Source organism: Salvelinus alpinus, chromosome 18 (assembly GCF_045679555.1).
Source record: "Salvelinus alpinus chromosome 18, SLU_Salpinus.1, whole genome shotgun sequence".
Taxonomy (NCBI): domain Eukaryota; kingdom Metazoa; phylum Chordata; class Actinopteri; order Salmoniformes; family Salmonidae; genus Salvelinus; species Salvelinus alpinus.
In genome coordinates, this window is record NC_092103.1 from 11,760,340 (window position 1) to 11,780,876 (window position 20,537).

A 20,537-nucleotide genomic window follows, 5' to 3' on the forward strand; every position below is an offset into this window, starting at 1 on the left:
AAGCCTACCCCCTTTTCCTCCAAACATAACGATGGTCATTATGGCCAAACAGTTCTATTTTTGTTTCATCAGACCAGAGGACATTTCTCCAAAAAGTACGATCTTTGTCCCCATGTGCAGTTGCAAACTGTAGTCTGGGGTTTTTTATGGCGGTTTTGGAGCAGGGAGGAAATGGGGTACAAAAAAATACGCTAGTGGCCATACCACCTGTTGAACACACCTGTTCAGGGTCGGGCCTGATTAGTACTGGGACGGGAGACCGCCTGTGAATACCAGGTGCCGTAAGCTAAAATTATAATACTATTTATTATGCAGAATGTTGTTGTTCGTAACACGTGTCATTGGCCCGATGGGGGATACTTTGGGCCAATGATCCAGAGGTCAGGATTTTCTCGTGGTAATTAATTGTATACTTCTCCCCCCCCCCCCCTCCCCCCTTTAGTGCTCCTCCTAAGTTCCCTACTCAGGGGGACAAGCGTCTGCGCGAGGACATCAGCTTCATGATTCGTTTCTACGCCAGCATCCTGTCGGACAAGAAGTACCTGGCGGCGTGCCAGCTGGTTCCTCCCGGTGAGCTAGGCGCCGTGCCCACCCCCAGCACCCTCTCTGCCGGGATATTCGGATCACTAATCGTGTCCAGCACTTCTCCGATATCGATGCTAAGTAAGCCTACAGCGGTGGAAACACCGGCTGATTAACAACAGCATTGCAAGACTACAAGCGCATGTTTTTACACAGGTCAAATCTGACGCCTGATCAGGCTCTTGCTACGCTGCTCATAGATCGATAAATCTTTAGTCTGTAGGATCTCACACTATCTATTTATTTTTATTTCTTTCTGTCTCTTTCTCTATCTTTTTCTGTCTCTCTTTCTCTATCTTTTTCTGTCTCTCTTTTTCTTTCTGTCTCTCTGTCTCTTTCTTTCTGTCTCTCTTTTTCTTTCTGTCTCTTTTTCTTTCTCTTTTTCTTTCTGTCTCTTTCTTTATCTTTTTCTGTCTCTCTTTTTCTTTCTGTCTCTTTCTTTATATCTATTTTACTCTATCCATCTATTTGTCTGCTGCGGAGCAAGGCGCAGATTTGCCACCTCTGATAAAATGCATGATTGATTATTTATTATTCTACACATATCATGCCGATCCGCCCCTCAGCTCGATTTGTCAATTTGTCAACAAAAAGAAAACAAGCAAATTGAGAAATTTGAGACGTATTTCCTCTCCACCACCCACACCGCTCCTTCCTCCTGTCCGTCCCTGGCGACCCCAAGAACATGATCTCACTTCATAACACATCGGATCGCGCCAGGTAGAAACTAGCCCTAACCACAGATCTAGGATCAGATTACTCTACCCTCAATGGTAACCCTTTACCATCAGGTGGGTGAAATAATGTCTGACTGTATCAGCGGTTAGGGGTAAATTCTACCACTGCCTGTGGGAACAACGCATGGCCATCTCATATAATACAGGACTAACGTTATAAAACTCATCATATCGCTCTTCAAAAACTCCTTCCTCCATCGAATGCTGAGACAATGCTCGCCGCCTCATTTATATTTCCCTCCGGTTCACAATGTCTTGTCCATGGATGGTGATGCATGTCCGTGTAGATTTAGACAGGAATGAATGCATTGAGGGATGGAGAGAGAGAAAGATGGAGCTAGAGAATGTGAAGGAATTAGGCGTTAGATGGACAGAGGTAATTGCAGCAGGAGATAGATGAGTTTGTAATGGAAAGAGAGAGGGATAAAGAGATATGGATAGAGAGTGTTAAATGAGGAAGGACATGAGCTTTTGCTTAGTAGATCACAGTCGGGGAAACCCCAGGGCCCAAACAATGAGGGATAGAAAGTGTGTGTGTGTGGTGTGTGTGTGTGTGTGTGTGTGTGTGTGTGTGTGTGTGTGTGTGTGCTTTATCCCTACCTACAGTGTATTCAGAAAGTATTCACACCCCTTGACTTTTTCCACATTTTGTTGTTATAGCCTGAATTTTAAAATGAATTAAATAAAGATTATTTTTTTGTCACTGATTTACACACAATACCCTGTAATGTCAAAAGAGTATGATGTTTTTGGAAATGATTACAAATTAATTAAAAATGAAAAGATGAAGAGTCAATAAGTATTCAACCCCCCCAAGCCAAAATAAGTTCAGGAGCAAACATTTGCTCAACAAGTCACATAATAAGTTACATGGACTCACTGTGTGCAGTAATAGAGTTTAACATTATTTTTTAAATGACTACCTCATTTCTGTAAGGTCCCTCAGTCAAGCAGTGAATTTCAAAGTGTAGATTCAACCACAAAGACCAAGGAGGTTTTCCAATGCTTTGCAAAGAAGGGCACCTATTGGTAGATGGGTAAAAATAAAATAAAAACAGTCTTTGAATATCCCTTTGAGCATGGTGAAGTTATTAATTACACTTTGGATGGTGTATCAATACACCCAGTCACTACAAAGATAAAGGCGTCCTTCCCAACTCAGTTGCTGGAGAGGAAGGAAACCGCTCAGGGATTTCACCATGAGGCCAAAGGTGACTTTAAAACAGTTACAGAGTTTAATAGCTACGATAGGAGAACTGAGGATGGGTCAACAACACTATAGTTACTCCACAATACTAACCTAATTGACAGATTAGGTTAATATTGTGGATATGGCACTAAAGTAAAACTGCGGCAAAGAACTTTACTTTTTGTCCTGAATACAAAGTGTTATGTTTGGGGCAAATCCAACACGTCACATCACTGAGTACCACTCTTCATATTTTAAAGCATGGTGGTGGCCGCATCATGTTATGGTTATGCTTGTCATCGGCAAGGACTAGGGAGTTCTTTTTTGGATCAAAAGAAACGGAATAGAGCTAAGCAAAATCCTAGAGGAAAACCTGGTTCAGTCTGCATTTCACCAGACACTGGGAGACAAATTCACCTTTCAGCAGGACAATAACCTAAAACACAGGGCCAAATATACACTGGAGTTGCTTACCAAAATGACATTGAATATTCCTGAGTGGCCTAGTTACAGCGTTTTACTTTAAATTGAAAATCTACGGCAAGACTTGAAAAAGGCTGTCTAGCAATGATCAACAACCAACTTTACTGAGCTTGAAGAATTTTAAAAAGAACAATGTGCAAATATTGTACAATCCAGGTATGCAAAGCTCTTAGAGGCTTACCCAGAACGACTCACAACTGTAGTCGCTGCCAAATGTGATTTTAACATTTGACTTACGGGGTTGAATACCTATCTAATCAAGATTTTAATAGTGTTTTATTTGTAATTCGTTTTTTACAAATACTCGAATTTTTCTTCTACTTTGACATTACAGAGTATTTTGTGTAGATCATTGACAAAATAATGACATCAATTTGAATCCCACTTTGTAACACAACAAACTGTGGAAAGAGTAAAGGGGTGTGAATACCTTCTGAAAGCACTGTATGCCTGTCTCTGTGTGTGTAGACAACCAGGACCCGTCTTTGAACAGTCTCTCTGTGATGACGGCCCAGGACCCCAGGAGCACCATGTCTCATGACTCCAGCTCCCGCTCCCAGCAGAGTGGCCAGAGTGGCTGGATCAACACCTACCCTCTGTCCTCTGGCATGTCCACCGCCTCCAAGAAGTCAGGTAACATACACTCACATACACACAGACAGACCGACTCAATGTGCCCACACACACAGCGAGATCTGACCATGTCCTTTCTGTCCCCAGGCATGTCTAAGAAGAGTAACAGAGGGACTCAGCTCCATAAGTACTACATGAAGCGCCGGACCCTGCTGCTGGCCTTACTGGTGAGGGCTACAGTGGGGATTTTTACTGTGGAAGGTTTCAGTCCAGACAGAAACATTCCCTTTGACTCTCCCTCCTTGCTATTCATTTGCTGTTAGTCGACATTCTGACCGTCCACTTTGTTGCTAGGACTGACGTCCTCTCTCTCTCCCCCCTCCACCCCTCTAGGCCAGTGAGATTGAGCGGTTGACTACCTGGTACAACCCTCTGTGCACCCAGGAGTTGGCCATCGCTACAGAACAGTCAGTGGAGACCAGCATCGCCAACTGGAGGTCCAAGTACATCAGCCTCAGTGAGAAACAGTGGAAAGACAATGTCAACCTGGCCTGGAGTATAGCTCCTTATCTGGCTATGCAGCTACCTGCCAGGTATACACACACAGTCTCACACAGACACATGTACCCAGAGAGGAAACGTGGAAAAGCTTTAGATTGGTTCCACCTGAATAATAACTGTTGTTGTCAGGTTGAAGAACGTTGTCATTGTGGCATGTTAGTGCTAACCCTCTCGTGTGTGTGTTCAGGTTTAAGAACGATGCGATCGTGGCTGAGGTGACCCGGCTGGTGAGGCTGGACCCTGGAGCGGTCAGCGACGTACCTGAGGCCGTCAAGGTGAGTCGACTGCTGAACTACAGGTTATCTGATACACAGGAGTGGCCAATGCTCATCATACCTCAAAGATGTTTGTTGAAACGCATGTTTTTTTATGTCAGAGCCATGAAGTTCAGATTTAAAAGTGGTGGTGTTTCTAATTGAACGTTTTTTGTCATTCAACAAAATAAATAATGGTGTGTTTTCTAGTTCCTGGTGACGTGGCACACCATTGATGCAGACTCTCCAGAACTGAGTCATATCCTGTGTTGGGCTCCTGCTGACCCTCCCACCGGCCTGTCCTACTTCTCCTCCATGTACCCCCCGCACCCCCTCACCGCTCAGTACGGGGTCAAAGTACTACGGTCGTTTCCTCCGGTATGAAACACACACACACACACACACACACACTTTATACCGTCACTTATCCTAATGTATTTGTTTCTTCTCTAGGATGCCATCCTGTTTTACATTCCTCAGATAGTTCAGGCCCTGCGCTATGACAAGGTGAGTGACACTACTAACTAGCTGCTGTGTTTCTACATTACCCTGTGTGTGGTGTGAAAGATAACAAGCTTGTGTTTGATTGGCAGATGGGCTATGTGAGAGAGTACATCCTGTGGGCGGCCCAGAAGTCTCAGCTGTTGGCCCACCAGTTCATCTGGAACATGAAGACGAACATCTACCTGGACGAGGAGGCACACCACAAAGACCGTGAGACACACACACACATACAGTCACGACCGAAATTATTGGCACCCTTTGGTGTTGGTAGAAGGATGCATATGCAGAAAATAACCCCATACCTATTGTAAAATATGGTGATTGATCTTTGATGTTATGGGGCTTTTTTTGCTTCCACTGGTCCTGGGGCCCTTAAGGTCAACAGCATCATGAACTTTACCAAGTACCAGGACATTTCAGCCAAAAACCTGGTTGCCTCTGCCAGGAGGCTAATACTTGTTCGCAAGTGGATCTTCCAGCAAGACAATTGTATGAGTATAGAATAATATAATTTCCCCGTTTTTTAGAACATAAAATACACTGCAGCTCAGTGTTTTTATAATTGATTTTATACAGTCTTTCTTTGCTCATCTTTATCAATAATGTTGGCCGTGACTGTACGTACACACACGCGCATATGTACACACATACACACTCACTCTTACCACTCCTTTCTCTTTCCCCCTCTCTCTGTCTCTCTCTCTCTCTCTGTTTCTCCGTGTAGCCGACATCGGGGATCTGTTGGAGGAGATGGTTGAGGAGATAATAGGTGCTCAGTCTGGTGCAGCTAAAGACTTCTTCCAGAGAGAGTTTGACTTCTTTGACAAAATCACCAACGTATCTGCAATCATTAAGTGAGACTAACACCCATCCTTATATAGTCCACTACTGTTAACCAGTTAAGTTTTTGGACATTGAAGTGTTGGTGTTTTTCAGGCCCACCCCAAAGGGAGATGAGAGGAAGAGGGCCTGTCTCAAGGCTCTGTCTGACATCAAAGTCCAGCCAGGTAACAACAGCTAGGACACATCTGTGGTACAACAGCCTTTCCTTAATTGGATTTGCTCAACTCCTGCGTCCTCTCCTCCATTTAAAAAAATAAATAAAATAAATGTTTTTTAAAAGGTCAAAGGTAATTGAGGAGAGGGAACCTGGGTGAAAAATGAGCTTGTATGAAATGAGACTCCTTCTCCACCCGCGCGTCATCAGGCAAATGACGTTTACAGGGGATGGATCCCAAAATCAATGTGTGAAGTGATGAAAATCAAGTGAAGTTACTTGTGCAAGACATTTTATAGATAAAACAATAAATAGCATGTTTAAAACGTGTGCATGCTTTCAAAAGCTGGTTTCAAAGGGGGTGTGGTAGATGTTTTTTTAAACTCTTCCGCGAAGGACTCAGGTAGGATATACATGACACTTATCGGTTTCCGGGTCACAGGACAGAGGGTGGAGGACGGACTTTTGCCCAAATGATGAAATACCTATGTCTGTGCGGGTGCGTGTTTGATTACAGTGAGGTGTATTGTAAATGTATGAATAGTTTTACCCAAGGTGTTTTGACCTCTGTAAGCAGTTGATTCCTATATCTGTGATTGTGCTACGTGGAAGCAGTAGTGTAAGGTATGTGTGTCTGACTGTGTATGTCTGTCCTCCACTGGTGGCCATCCTCCAGGCTGCTATCTGCCCAGTAACCCAGAGGCCATCGTACTAGACATCGACTATAAGTCTGGAACACCCATGCAAAGGTACTAACTAATTGATTTTATTCATTTGATTGATTAATTGATGATTGTTATGCCTGACAAAGACCTTCCAGTTGAAACATCGCAATAAAGTACACAGGAGCATTCAATGGTATGTGGATATCTTTTCTTTTCCTTCAGCTATCTCACAGGATGTACTGTGCATTTGGAAAGTATTCAGACCCTTTGACTTTTTCCACATTTTTGTTACGTTACATCTTTATTCTAAAATTGATTAAATTGTTTTTTTCCCTCATCAATCTACACACAATACCCCATAATGACAAAGCTAAAACAGGTTTTTAGGCATTTTTGCAAATTTATTAAAAATAAACAACTGAAATATCACATTCACATAAATATTCAGACCCTTTACTCAGTACTTTGTTGAAGCACCTTTGGCAGTGATTACATCCTTGAGTCTTCTTGGGTACGACGCTACAAGCTTGGCACACTTGTTTTTGGGGAGTTTCTCCCATTCTATGCATATCCTCTCAAGATCTGTCAGGTTGGACGGGGCGCGTCGCTGCACAGCTATTTTCAGGTCTCTCCAGAGATGTTCGATCGGGTTCAAGTCCAGGCTCTGGATGGGCCACTCAAGGACATTCAGAGACTTGTCCCGAAGCCACTCCTGCATTGTCTTGGCTGTGTGCTTAGGGTCGTTGTCCTGTTGGAAGATGAACCTTTGCCCCAGTCTGAGGTCCTGAGCGCTCTGGAGCAGGTTTTCATCAAGGATCTCTCTGTACTTTGCTCTGTTCATCTTTCCCTCGATCCTAACTAGTCTCCGAGTCCCTGCCGCTGAAAAACATCCCCACAGCATGATGCTGCCACCACCATGCTTCACCGTAGGGATAGTACCAGGTTTCCTACAGACGTGACGCTTGGCATTCAGGCCAAAGAGTTCAATCTAGGTTTCATCAGACCAGAGAATCTTGTTTCTCATGGTCAGAGTCCTTTAGGTGCTCTTTGGAAAACCTCCAAGCGGGCTGTCATGTGCCTTTTACTGAGGAGTGGCTTCCGTCTGGCCAATCTACCATAAAGGCCTGATTGATGGAGTGCTGCAGAGATGGTTGTCCTTCTGGAAGGTTCTCCCATCTCCACAGAGGAACTCTGGAGCTCTGTCAGATTGACCATCGGGTTCTTGGTCACCTCCCTGACCAAGGCCCTTCTCCCCCGATTGCTCAGTTTGGCTGGGCGGCCAGCACTAGAAAGAGTCTTGGTGGTTCCAAACTTCTTCCATTTAAAAACGATGGAGGCAACTGTGTTCTTGGGGACCTTCAATAGTGCAGACATTTTTTGGTACCCTTCCCCAGATCTGTGCCTCAACACAATCCTGTCTCGGAGTTCTACAGACAATTCCTTTGACCTCATGGCTTGGTTTTTGCTCTGATATGCACTGTCTAATGTGGGACCTAATATAGGCAGGGGTGTGCCTTTCCAAATCTTGTCCAATCAATTGAATTTACAACAGCTGGACTCCAAACAAGTTGCAGAAACATCTCAAGGATGATCAATCGAAACAGGATGCACCTGAGCTCAATTTTGAGTCTCATAGCAAAGGGTCTGAATACTTATGTAAATAAGCTATTTCAGTTTTTTTATATTTAATACATTTCGTAAAACCTGTTTTCGCTTTGTCATTATGAGGTTTTGTGTGTAGATTGATGAGGAAAATAATTAATTGAATCCATTTTATAATAAGGCTGTAACGTAACAAAATGTGGAAAATTGGAAGGGATTTGAATACTTTCTGAATGCACTGTATATCTGACTGCTGTCTCTGGTCTCCCCCAGTGCTGCCAAGGCCCCGTACCTAGCTAAGTTCAAGGTGAAGCGTTGTGGGGTCAGTGAGCTGGAGAAGGAGGGTCTGCGTTGTCAGACTGACTCCCAGGACGTGGAGGACAGCGAAGAAGTAGCTCGCAGGATCGTCTGGCAAGCTGCCATCTTTAAAGTGGGCGACGACTGCAGACAGGTACGACAGACAGACACATACACACACCACAAGCATATTTTACACACAGCACTTTAAAAACAACACAAAATGTCAGCATTTTTTGATAATTGTATTCTCTCCATACCTTCTTTTCTTTCCCTCCTCTCTCTTCGTCCCTCCAGGACATGCTGGCTCTCCAGATCATTGGTCTGTTTAAGAACATCTTCCAGCTGGTGGGACTGGATCTGTTTGTGTTTCCCTACAGAGTGGTGGCTACTGCCCCCGGGGTAAGAATACCCTCTACACCCCTTTTTGCAGGCCCACGGATCAATTTCGAAATTGCACCTGGTGTACTCCACTATTCTAACTCCGAACAGTAAGTTGAGACCGTACTTTTTTTTTTTTTTCACCCTGTCGCAATCTCAACTTACTGTTCAGAGTTAGAATAGTGGAGTACACCAGGTGTAATTTCAACATTTTGTCGTGCATCAGCATGTCGGCAAAGATTTTTTTTATTGGTAAATTAGTCTAGGCCAACTATATAAACAAGCATTTTTCGCTACACTCGCATTAACATCTGTGTATGTGACCAATAACATTTTAATTATTCTCTCTGCCCCATATCAACATTTTTAGATTTGCATGAAATTAGTTAGAAACTTGTAAAATCTTCTCTGCGCCCCATGCTAAAATGTGTAGAATCGCAGAAATCTGCTCTAAAACTTCTATTTTTACTTTCCGCTGTCAAGAGGGGGGCCGCTAAAATGTTTTGCTCACAAGTTGGGGTGGTCTACACCCTAGGCCTTAGACCTTACCCTTTGTCTTGTTACTCTGTGCTGTGTAGCATCACAGTAATGGTTTCCCTGTATCTTTCTCGATGTCCAGTGTGGTGTGATCGAGTGTATCCCAGACTGTAAGTCCCGTGACCAGCTGGGCAGACAGACGGACTTTGGGATGTACGACTATTTCAGGAACCAGTACGGAGATGAGTCCACTCTGGCCTTTCAGAAGGTGAGATGACTGTCCCCCAACCCCTGAACCTTCATCCCTGACCTGACCCACTGTGATATTTTTTTCACTTATTTAGCACTATACTTACAGTCCATTCAGAAAGTATTCACACCTCTTAACCTTTTTCACATTTTGTTGTTACAGCCTGAATTTAAAAATCATTAAATTGAGATTTTTTTGGTCACTGGCCTACACACAATACCCCATAATGTCAAAGTAGAATTAGTTTTTTTGAGATTTTTACTAATTAATAAAAAATGTAAAGTTGAAATGTCTTCAGTCAATAAGTATTCAACCCCTTTGTTATGGCAAGCCTATATATGTTCAGGAGTAAACATTTCCTTAATAAGTTGCATGGACTCACTACACCCAGACACTACAAAGATACAGGCATCCTTCCTAACTAATTTGCCGGGGAGGAAGGAAACAGCACAGGGATTTCACCATGAGGCCAATGGTGACTTAAAAACAGTTACAGAGTTTGGCTGTGATAGGAGAAAACTGAGGATGGATTAACAACATTGTAATTACTCTACAATACTAACCTAAATGACAGAGTGAAAGGAAAGAAGCCTGTACAGAATACAAATATTCCAAAACATGCATCCTGTTTGCAACAAGGCACTAAAGTAATACTGCAAAAGATTTGGTAAAGCAATTCACTTTTTATCTTGAATACAAAGTGTTATGTTTGGGGCAAATCCAATACAACACATTACTGAGTACCACTCTCCATATTTTCAAGCATAGTTTTGGCTGCATCATGTCATGAATAAGCTTGTAATTGTTAAGGACTGAGTTTTTCAGGATAAAAAAGAAACAGAATGGAGCTAAGCACAGGGAAAATCCTAGAGGAAAACCTGGTTCAGTCTGCTTTCCACCAGACACTGGGAGATCTTTCAGCAGGACAGTAACCTAAAACACAAGGCCAAATCTACACTGGAGTTGCTTACCATGAAGACAGTGAATGATTCTGAGTGGTTGAGTTAAAACTAACTTAAATCTACTTGGAAATCTATGGCAAGACCTGAAAATGGTTGTCTAGCATTGATAATGATCAACAACCAAGTTGACAGAGCATGAATATAAAATGTTGCACAATCCAGGTGTGGAAAGCTCTTAGACTTTCCTAGAAAGACTCACAGCTGTAAATGATATTTCTGTATTTAAGTTTCAATACATTTGCTAAAATGCCTAAAAACATGTTTTCACTTTGTCATTATGGGATATTGTGTGTAGATGGGTGAGAGAGAAATAATATTTAATCGATTTTGAATTCAGGCTGTAACCCAACAAAATACTCTCTGAAGGCACTGTGTGTCTCTTGACATTTAAAATTGAACAGTTGCCTTAGTATACATCAAGTCTTTTACCTCACCAACATTGTGCACAGAAGGCGCAACCTATTCTCTCTCTCCGTCGCCCACACTTTCCAGGCGAGGTACAACTTCATCCGTAGTATGGCAGCCTACAGCCTGCTGCTCTTTCTGCTGCAAATCAAAGATAGACACAACGGGAACATCATGCTGGACAGCAAGGGACACCTCATCCACATAGGTACAAAATCATCCATAACATAGTCCATATTGGTACACAATCAGTCATCCTTAACCTCATCCACACAATCATTAATTTAATGTAGCAAGGGACACATTATTTATCTTTGGGACAATAAAGATATTAATTTAATTTACAGTGGGGTCTGAAATGATGGACACTTGATAAAGATGAGAAATAATTAAAATACTGAGGTATATTGTATGCAAAAAAAAAAGGGAGAATTATATTATTTTATACTAATACAACTTCTCAGAGAAAGAGATTTTGTTTAACAAGTAATAAAAAAAAATTATCAAAAAGGTAGGGGCCAAAATGATTGTACAAACAGAGTGAAGACTCAAACGGACGACTAGTGAAAGCTCAGACCAATTTTATTCAACCCACTGCGTGCCTCAGCTGCAAGCACACTTTGCACATGATCGAACAACCATTTATATGTCATGACGAGAGTAGGGGTACAACTTCTTGGAACTTCTTATGTGTTGCCCAACTGTTGCTCTGGTCAAACAGTCTCGTATCAGTTCCTCTTTATCCAGTCACTTCTCCATGATGTTTATCAGTGACATCCTGTTCACCTTACTCGACAGACCGGGGTCATATACTGTTTTCCTTTTCTCTCACAGTAAATTTCCATTCACAAAGTTCCTATTCACTCTTCATTGACCCCTAACACCAATAGAATACATGTGACGTAATCAATAAGTTATAATATCGTGACTGGAATAAGTATAATAAGTATATTTCAAGTTAGAACCCCTAAAGATTCTTATAAATAAAGTTGTCAAAAGTTTAATATTTGTTGGATGCATTTGCGGTTTGTTTTGGTTGTTTTTCTGATGTATTTTGTGCCCAATAGAAATTAATGGTAAGTCATGTATTGTGTCATTTTGGAGTCACTTTTATTGTAAATAAGAACATAATGTTTCTTAACACTTCTAAATTAATGTGGATGCTACCATGATTATGAATAATCTTGAATGAATCGTGAATTATCAAATCAAATGTATTTATAAAGCCCTTCTTACATCAGCTGATATCTCAAAGTGCTGTACAGAAACCCAGCCTAAAACCCCAAACAGCAAGCAATGCAGGTGTAGAAGCACGTTGGTTAGGAAAAACTCCCTAGAAAGGCCAAAACCTAGGAAGAAACCTAGAGAGGAACCAGGCTCTTCTGCCTGTGCCGGGCGGAGATTATAACAGAACATGGCCAAGATGTTCAAATGTTCATAAATGACCAGCATGGTCAAATAATAATAATCACAGTAGTTGTCGAGGGTGCAACAAGTCAGCACCTCAGGAGTAAATGTCAGTTGGCTTTTCATAGCCGATCATTAGAGTATCTCTACCGCTCCTGCGGTCTCTAGAGAGTTGAAAACAGCAGGTCTGGGACAGGTAGCACGTCCGGTGAACAGGTCAGGGTTCCATAGCCGCAGGCAGAACAGTTGAAACTGGAGCAGCAGCACGGCCAGGTGGACTGGGGACAGCAAGGAGTCATCAGGCCAGGTAGTCCTGAGGCATGGTCCTAGGGCTCATGTCCTCCGAGAGAGAGAATTAGAGAGAGCATACTTAAATTCACACAGGACACCGGATAAGACAGGAGAAGTACTCCAGATATAACAGACTGACCCTAGCCCCCCGACACATAAACTACTGCAGCATAAATACTGGAGGCTGAGACAGGAGGGGTCAGGAGACACTGTGGCCCCATCTGATGATACCTCCGGACAGGGCCAAACAGGCAGGATATAACCCAACCCACTTTGCCAAAGCACAGCCCCCACACCACTAGAGGGATATCTTCAACCACCAACTGACCATCCTGAGACAAGGCCGAGTATAGCCCATAAAGATCTCCACCACGGCACAACCCAAGGGGGGGCGCCAACCCAGACAGGAAGATCACGTCAGTGACTCAACCCACTCAAGTGACGCACCCCTCCTAGGGACGGCATGGAAGAGCACCAGTAAGCCAGTGACTCAGCCCCTGTAATAGGGTTAGAGGCAGAGAATCCCAGTGGAGAGAGGGGAACCGGCCAGGCAGAGACAGCAACGGCGGTTCGTTGCTCCAGTGCCTTTCTGTTCACCTTCACACTCCTGGGCCAGACTACGCTCAATCATATGACCCACTGAAGAGATGAGTCTTCAGTAAAGACTTAAAGGTTGAGACCGAGTCTGCGTCTCTCACATGGGTAGGCAGACCATTCCATAAAAATGGAGCTCTATAGGAGAAAGCCCTGCCTCCAGCTGTTTGCTTAGAAATTCTAGGGACAATTAGGAGGCCTGCGTCTTGTGACTGTAGCATACGTGTAGGTATGTACGGCAGGACCAAATCGGAAAGATAGGTAGGAGCAAGCCCATGTAATGCTTTGTAGGTTAGTAGTAAAACCTTGAAATCAGCCCTTATGAGTGAGAAAGGGTCACAGATCATACCCCCAAGACATGCTAACCTCCCGTTATGGGTAATGGTGAGAGGGAAAGTAAATAATTTTGACCCATATCTTTTTTAGGAAAAACGAATATTACTTGTTTAAACAAAATCTATTTCTCTGAGTAATTGTGTTAGTATAAAATACAATTTCCCAAATTGTTTTTACATCCAATACAGCTCAGTATTTGAGTTTATTTATTTTATACAGTCATTTATTGCTCATCTTTTATCAAGGGTGTCAATCATTTTAGTCCCACACTGTATATGAGTTGTCTAAAAAAAAAACACATTTACTTTCAGACTTTGGCTTCATGTTTGAGAGTTCTCCTGGTGGTAACCTGGGCTGGGAGCCGGACATCAAGCTGACTGATGAGATGGTGATGATCATGGGAGGCAAGATGGAAGCCACTCCTTTCAAATGGTTCATGGAGATGTGTGTCAGGGGGTACCTGGCTGTCAGGTAAGTGTGTCTCAATCTTATTGGTGGGTGTGTCTCAATCTTATTTGCATCTAAACTGTCGTTCTTTTGGGTTAATCTGAATTTATTTTGTTTTTTTTGTCTCCTCTCTGCGTCAGGCCCTACATGGACGCGGTGGTGTCTCTGGTCACTTTGATGCTGGACACTGGACTACCATGCTTCAGAGGACAGACCATCAAACTGCTCAAGTCAGTACATCAATAAACTGCATGGGCGCATAGATTACATTTTTGCAAAGTCTCTTTTGACCATTTCTGAATGTGTGTTTGGGATCACAGGCAGCGGTTCAACCCCAGTATGAGTGAGAAGGAGGCGGCCGCTTACATCATCAAGGTCATCCAGAGCTGCTTCCTCAGCAGCAGGTAACACTAGAGGCCCTGTCCCTTTCCGGTCTCTAGGTCCTTTCCTCACTCTATGACCCTGTCCCTTTCCGGTCTCTAGCGCCTTCCCTCACTCTATGGCTCTGTCCCATTCCAGTCTCTAGGTGCTTTCAAGTTTCTAGGTCCTTTCTAGTCTCTAGCGCCTTTCCTCACTCTATGGCCCTGTCCCTTTCCGGTCTCTAGCGCCTTCCCTCACTCTATGGCTCTGTCCCATTCCAGTCTCTAGGTGCTTTCAAGTTTCTAGGTCCTTTCTAGTCTCTAGCGCCTTTCCTCACTCTATGACCCTGTCCCTTTCCGGTCTCTAGCGCCTTCCCTCACTCTATGGCCCTGTCCCTTTCCGGTCTCTAGCACCTTCCCTCACTCTATGGCCCTGTCCCTTTCCAGTCTCTAGGTCCTTCCCTCACTCCAATAACCCCATCTCAATAACCAGAAACATCTATACACATGCTAACTATCTATATCCACATGCTATACATACCGGCTAACAGTCTATATACACATGCTATACATGCGAACTAACTGTCTGTATACAAATGCTATACATGCTAACTAACTGTATACAGATGCTATACAGTGCATTCGGAAAGTATTCAGACCCCTTGACGTTTTCCACATTGTTATGTTACAACCATTATTAAATGGATTCAATAGTATCAATCTACACACAATACCTCATAATGAAAAAGCAAAAACAGTTTTTTGCAATTTTTGCAAATATATCAAAAATAAACAACTGAAATATCACATTAACAAAAGTATTCAGACCCTTTACTCAGTACTTTGTTGAAGCACCCTTGGCAGTGATTACAGCCTTGAGTCTTCTTGGGTATGACGCCACAAGCTTGGCACACCTGTATTTGGGGAGTTTCTCCCATTCTTCTCTGCAGATCCTCTCAAGCGCTGTCAGGTTGGATGGGGAGCGTCACTGCACAGCTATATTCAGGTCTCTCCAGAGATGTTCGATTGGGTTCAAGTCCGGGCTCTGGCTGGGCCATTCAAGGATATTCAGAGACTTGTCCCGAAGCCGCTGTGTGCTTAGGGTCGTTGTCCTGTTGGAAGGTGAATCTTCACACCAGTCTGAGGTCCTGAGCACTCTGGAGCAGGTTTTCATCAAGGATTTTTCTGTACTTTGATCCGTTCATCTTTCCCTCGATCCTGACTAGTCTCCCAGTCCCTGCCACTGAAAAACATCCCCACAGCATGATGCTGCCACTACCATGCTTCACCGTAGGGATGGTGCCAGGTTTCCTCCAGATGCAACGCTTGGCATTCAGGCCAAAGAGTTCAATCTTGGTTTCATCAGACCAGAGAATCTTGTTTCTCATGGTCTGAGAATCTTTAGGTGCCTTTTGGCAAACTCCAAGCAGGCTGTCATGTGCCTTTTTACTGAGGAGTGGCTTCCGTCTGGCCACTCTACCATAAAGGCCTGATTGGTGGAGTGCTGCAGAGATGGTTGTCCTTCTGGAAGGTTCTCCCATCTCCACAGAGGAACTCTGGAGCTCTGTCAGATTGACCATCGGGTTCTTGGTCACCTCCCTGACCAAGGCCCTTCTCCCCTGATTGCTCACTTTGGCTGGGCGGCCAGCTCTAGGAAGAGTCCTGGTGGCTCCAAACTTTTTCCATTTCAGAATGATAAAGGCCACTGTGTTCTTGGGGACCTTGAATGCTGCAGACATTTTTTGGTTCCCTTACTGTACCTCGACACAATCCTGTCTCGGGGCTCTACGGACAATTCCTTTTGAGCTTATTGCTTGTTTTTTGCTCTTTTTGCACTGTCAACTGTGGGACATTATATAGACAGGTGTGTGCCTTTCCAAATCATGTCCAATCAATTGAATTTGCCACAGGTGGATTCCAATCAAGTTGTAGAAACATCTCAAGGATGACCAATCGAAACAGGATGTACCTGAGCTCAATTTCGAGTCTCATAGCAAAGGGTCTGAATACTTATGTAAATAAGGTATTTCTGTTTTTTGTTTTTAATAAATGTAGATTATTATTTCTTTTTTACGATGTTTTTCGCTTTGTCATTATGGGGTATTCTGTGTAGATTGATGAGAAACGTGTTAATTTAATCTATTTTAGAATAAGGCTGTAACAAAACAAAATTTGGAAAAAGTCAAGGGGTCTGAATGCTTTTCCCGAATGCACTGTACATGCTGACTGTGTATACACATGCTATACAGTTGAAGTCGGAAGTTTACATTCACTTAGGTTGGAGTCATTAAAACTCGTTTTTCAACCACTCCACAAATGTCTTGATAACAAACTATAGTTTTGGCAAGTCGGTTAGGACATCTACTATGTGCATGACACAAGTAATTTTTTCAACAATTGTTTACAGACAGATTATTTCACTTATAATTCCCTGTATCCCAATTCCAGTGGGTCAGAAGTTTACATGCACTAAGTTGACTGTGCCTTTTTAAACAGCTTGGAAAATTCCAGATAATGATGTCATGGCTTTAGAAGCTTCTGATAGGTCAATTGACATCATTTGAGTCAATTGGAGGTGTACCTGTGGATGTATTTCAAGGCCTACCTTCAAACTCAGTGCCTCTTTGCTTGACATCTTGGGAAAATCAAAAGAAATCAGCCAAGACCTCAGAAAAAAGAATTATAGACCTCCACAAGTCTGGTTCATCTTTAGGAGCAATTTCCAAATGCCTGAAGGTACCACGTTCATCTGTACAAACAATAGTACGCAAGTATAAACACCATGGGACCCCGCAGCCGTCATACCGCTCAGGAAGGAGACTCGTTCTGTCTCCTAGAGATTAACGTACTTTGGTGCAAAAAGTGCAAATCAATCTCAGAACAACAGCAAAGGACCTTGTGAAGATGCTGGAGGAAACGGGTACGGAAGTGTCTATATCCACAGTAAAACAAGTCCTATATCGACATAACCTGAAAGGCCGCTCAGCAAGGAAGAAGCCACTGCTCCAAAACCGCCATAAAAAGGCCAGACTACGGTTTGCAACTGCACATGGGGACAAAGATCGTACTTTTTGGAGAAATGTCCTCTGGTCTGATGAACCAAAAATAGAACTGTTTGGCCATAATGAGCATCGTTATGTATGGAGGAAAAAGGGGGAGGCTTGCAAGCTGAAGAACACCATCCCAACCGTGAAGAACGGGGGTGGCAGCATCATGTTGTGGGGGTGCTTTGCTGCAGGAGGGACTGGTGCACTTCACAAAATAGATGGCATCATGAGGAAGTAAAATTATGTGGGTATATTGGAGCAACATCTCAAGACATCAGTCAGGAAGTTAAAGCTTGGTCGCAAATGGGTCTTCCAAATGGACAATGACCCCAAGCATACTTCCAAAGTTGTGGCAAAATGGCTTAAGGACAACAAAGTCAAGGTATTGGAGTGGCCATCACAAAGCCCTGACCTCAATCCTATAGAAAATGTGTGGGCCGAACTGAAAAAGCGTGTGCGAGCAAGGAGGTCTACAAACCTGACTCAGTTACACCAGCTCTGTCAGGAGGAATGGGCCAAAATTCACCCAACTTATTGTGGGAAGCTTGTGGAAGGCTACCCGAAACGTTTGACCCAAGTTAAACATTTTAAAGGCAATGCTACCAAATACTAATTGAGTGTATGTAAACTTCTGACCCACTGGGAATGTGATGAAAGAAGTAAAATATTAAATAAATCATTCTCTCTACTATTATTCTGACATTTCACATTCTTAAAATAAAGTGGTGATCCTAACTGACCTAAAACAGGGAATTTGTACTAGGATTAAATGTCAGGAATTGTGAAAAACTGAGTTTAAATGTATTTGGCTAAGGTGTATGTAAACTTCCGACTTCAACTGTACATGCTAACTAACTGTCTATACACATGCTAACTGTCTGTTTTCTCTGTCTTTATTCAGGAGCAAGACCTACGATATGCTGCAGTATTACCAGAACCAGATCCCATACTGAAGACCTGCTGCAGTTTTATCACATACTTGGACCTGTCTGATATGAGTCCTTATTCCCTATATATGCAGTAACCTCTGCTTTTGATCCTGTCTGTAAGGTCAGAGGTTGTCCTGTACAAAGTCATTCTCTTCAGCTAGCTAGCATCAAGCATCTTGTGCACTTTATAGATCATCGTATTTCACCCACCTGATTGGACCCTGATCAAGAGTTGTTACACCAGACTAGAGAATTCACACTAACCTATCAATCAACTAACCAACCAACTAACCAGTCGATTCCTGCGAAAGGCAATCACACAACTGGTTACTGAACTCCAATACAATCAGCAAATCTCACGGTCATAATACATATCACATATCAATCATATACTAATACTGTGTGTGTGTGTGTGTGTGTGTTTGCAGGTGTCTTTAGTAGTCAAAAGCGATAAGAGTAGATCTTCTCTCGGGGGACATTTCTAATGGTGGCGCTAGTGACTATATCTGTCTTGAGTCAATAACATTGTGTGTGTGTGTGTGTGGACTTGTTTAACTATTCTTGTGGGGACCAGTATTCCCCACAAGCATAGTAGTCCCCACAAGAATAGTAATCAAACAAATATTTGACCAACTGGGGACATTTTGTTAGTCCCCACAAGGTTTAATGCTATTTCTAGGGGAGTTAGGAGCTAGGGTTAATTTTAGGGTTAAGATAAGAGTAGGGGTTAGGGAAAATAGGATTTTGAATGGGACTGAATTGTGTCCCCACAAGGTTAGCTGTACAAGACTCTGTGTGCGCGCGTATCAGCTACAAGGTGGTTGGGTCCAGTCTAGGATAAACCAATGTTGTTTGTTTACCTACTAACCTACTAACTCTGCATGTCTCAAGACCAGACCTTTACTAGTATTAACATCTTACATGGATTTAGTAGCTGTCTTAAACGTGTGTGATTTCTATTTGGAGACATTCCTCTTTCTGTACAAAGAAAGATTTTCACCTTCGACCCTCTACTTGAATCTCCAGGATTTGGGTTTAGTATTTTGATGATGGTAGTGATGATAATGATAACTATGAAGACCCAAAAAGCCATTTCTCTAATCCTTGGCACAAACAGAAGTGTAATTACATAACTACTCTCCTCTGATGTTATGCAAGATGTTACCGTCTTAATGTGTGTCAACATATGAGATTGCTGTCATTATCCCTTCAGAAACCCTGCTGTCGTGTTGTATTAAATGTTCTGCCTTTTATGGAGATGTTTTCCTTGATAGTCTGTAAAGATAATGAATCTTACATCTGTTTATCATTTTAGACTAGAATGGTATGTATTATATTTGTTCTGAATGGATATGTTATAATTAACTTAAGGGTATTTTACTTGGATGTATAAGATGAAATATCCTATGTATGTATTACAGATTTGTAATATGAAGGAAATTACGGCGTGTTTGTGATAACTAACAAGACACGCATTTCAGACCAATAAGAGCTGTTACATTATTAACCCCTAGTTGTACAAGCCTGAGTCCATTGCTGTAGTCTTTAGATTGGACTATTGTCGTTTGATTTAATGTTTGTTTTATACTGTCCTCTGTTGTCAGCCACTGTCTGCACCTTTTTGTGGTTTCAGGTCTAAGTTCTACCATATCAATCTCTCTGTGTGTGCACGTTTCCAGAATCTTAGTAGAGAGCACATTACAGCCCCCCCCCCCCCCATGTATAACTGTGATTGAGTGCTGAAACATAAACCCCAGTTGCAGCTACAAACACTTGACGTCTGTGTCATTTTATCTACTTCTGCTGTTTTGAAACGTTGTCATTAAGACCTGGGTGTGGGATTATCCTTGCCAGAACAGGTGCTACTCTACTGTACTTAAACATTTTGCACTTGTCCAAAACCGCTTTCCAAAAGATCAACAACGGTGAGTATTTTCAGGCAGCAACTCTTCTGTTTCAAAGCATTTGCTCCCATCCCCTGCCAACTGGCCTATGTAACCTTTTTTAATTGATGACTTCAAACATCATTTCGTGGTGAGCTGGGCTGAAGGGGGGGGGGGGGGCAGTGGTATTAAAATAGGTCCTCAGATGCTCCAGCGCTTACCTTTTAGACTATTGGTTACCAAGGCCTACCGTGCCTTCCTGCCCCATGCGACTCTAAATCAGGCCTTTCTGCCCCACGTGCTGATCTGTGTGGGGGTAAGGTGG

The 20,537-nt window shown here is 42.8% G+C and overlaps 1 protein-coding gene across 4 annotated transcripts in view; it reads left to right on the forward strand.

Annotated features, from left to right (window-relative positions):
- Window positions 1-20,101, forward strand: part of LOC139543759 (phosphatidylinositol 4-kinase alpha-like) — a 40,706-nt gene extending 20,605 nt beyond the window's left edge. The window contains exons 33-51 of one of the 4 annotated variants that reach the window (XM_071350139.1): window positions 443-663; window positions 3,460-3,624; window positions 3,712-3,791; window positions 3,958-4,157; window positions 4,313-4,400; window positions 4,590-4,757; window positions 4,833-4,886; window positions 4,973-5,093; window positions 5,608-5,737; window positions 5,820-5,890; window positions 6,557-6,629; window positions 8,421-8,598; window positions 8,742-8,846; window positions 9,445-9,570; window positions 11,007-11,127; window positions 13,859-14,018; window positions 14,135-14,224; window positions 14,315-14,398; window positions 18,302-20,101. In XM_071350139.1, coding sequence (XP_071206240.1) covers window positions 443-663; window positions 3,460-3,624; window positions 3,712-3,791; window positions 3,958-4,157; window positions 4,313-4,400; window positions 4,590-4,757; window positions 4,833-4,886; window positions 4,973-5,093; window positions 5,608-5,737; window positions 5,820-5,890; window positions 6,557-6,629; window positions 8,421-8,598; window positions 8,742-8,846; window positions 9,445-9,570; window positions 11,007-11,127; window positions 13,859-14,018; window positions 14,135-14,224; window positions 14,315-14,398; window positions 18,302-18,353 — 2,287 coding nt within the window. In that variant the 3' untranslated portion in view covers window positions 18,354-20,101. Of the gene's footprint in view, window positions 1-442; window positions 664-3,459; window positions 3,625-3,711; window positions 3,792-3,957; window positions 4,158-4,312; window positions 4,401-4,589; window positions 4,758-4,832; window positions 4,887-4,972; window positions 5,094-5,607; window positions 5,738-5,819; window positions 5,891-6,556; window positions 6,630-8,420; window positions 8,599-8,741; window positions 8,847-9,444; window positions 9,571-11,006; window positions 11,128-13,858; window positions 14,019-14,134; window positions 14,225-14,314; window positions 14,399-18,301 lie in introns of those variants that run through there. The other 3 variants (XM_071350141.1, XR_011668757.1, XR_011668758.1) reach the window with 3 other exon arrangements.
- Window positions 20,102-20,537: the final 436 nt, after the last annotated feature.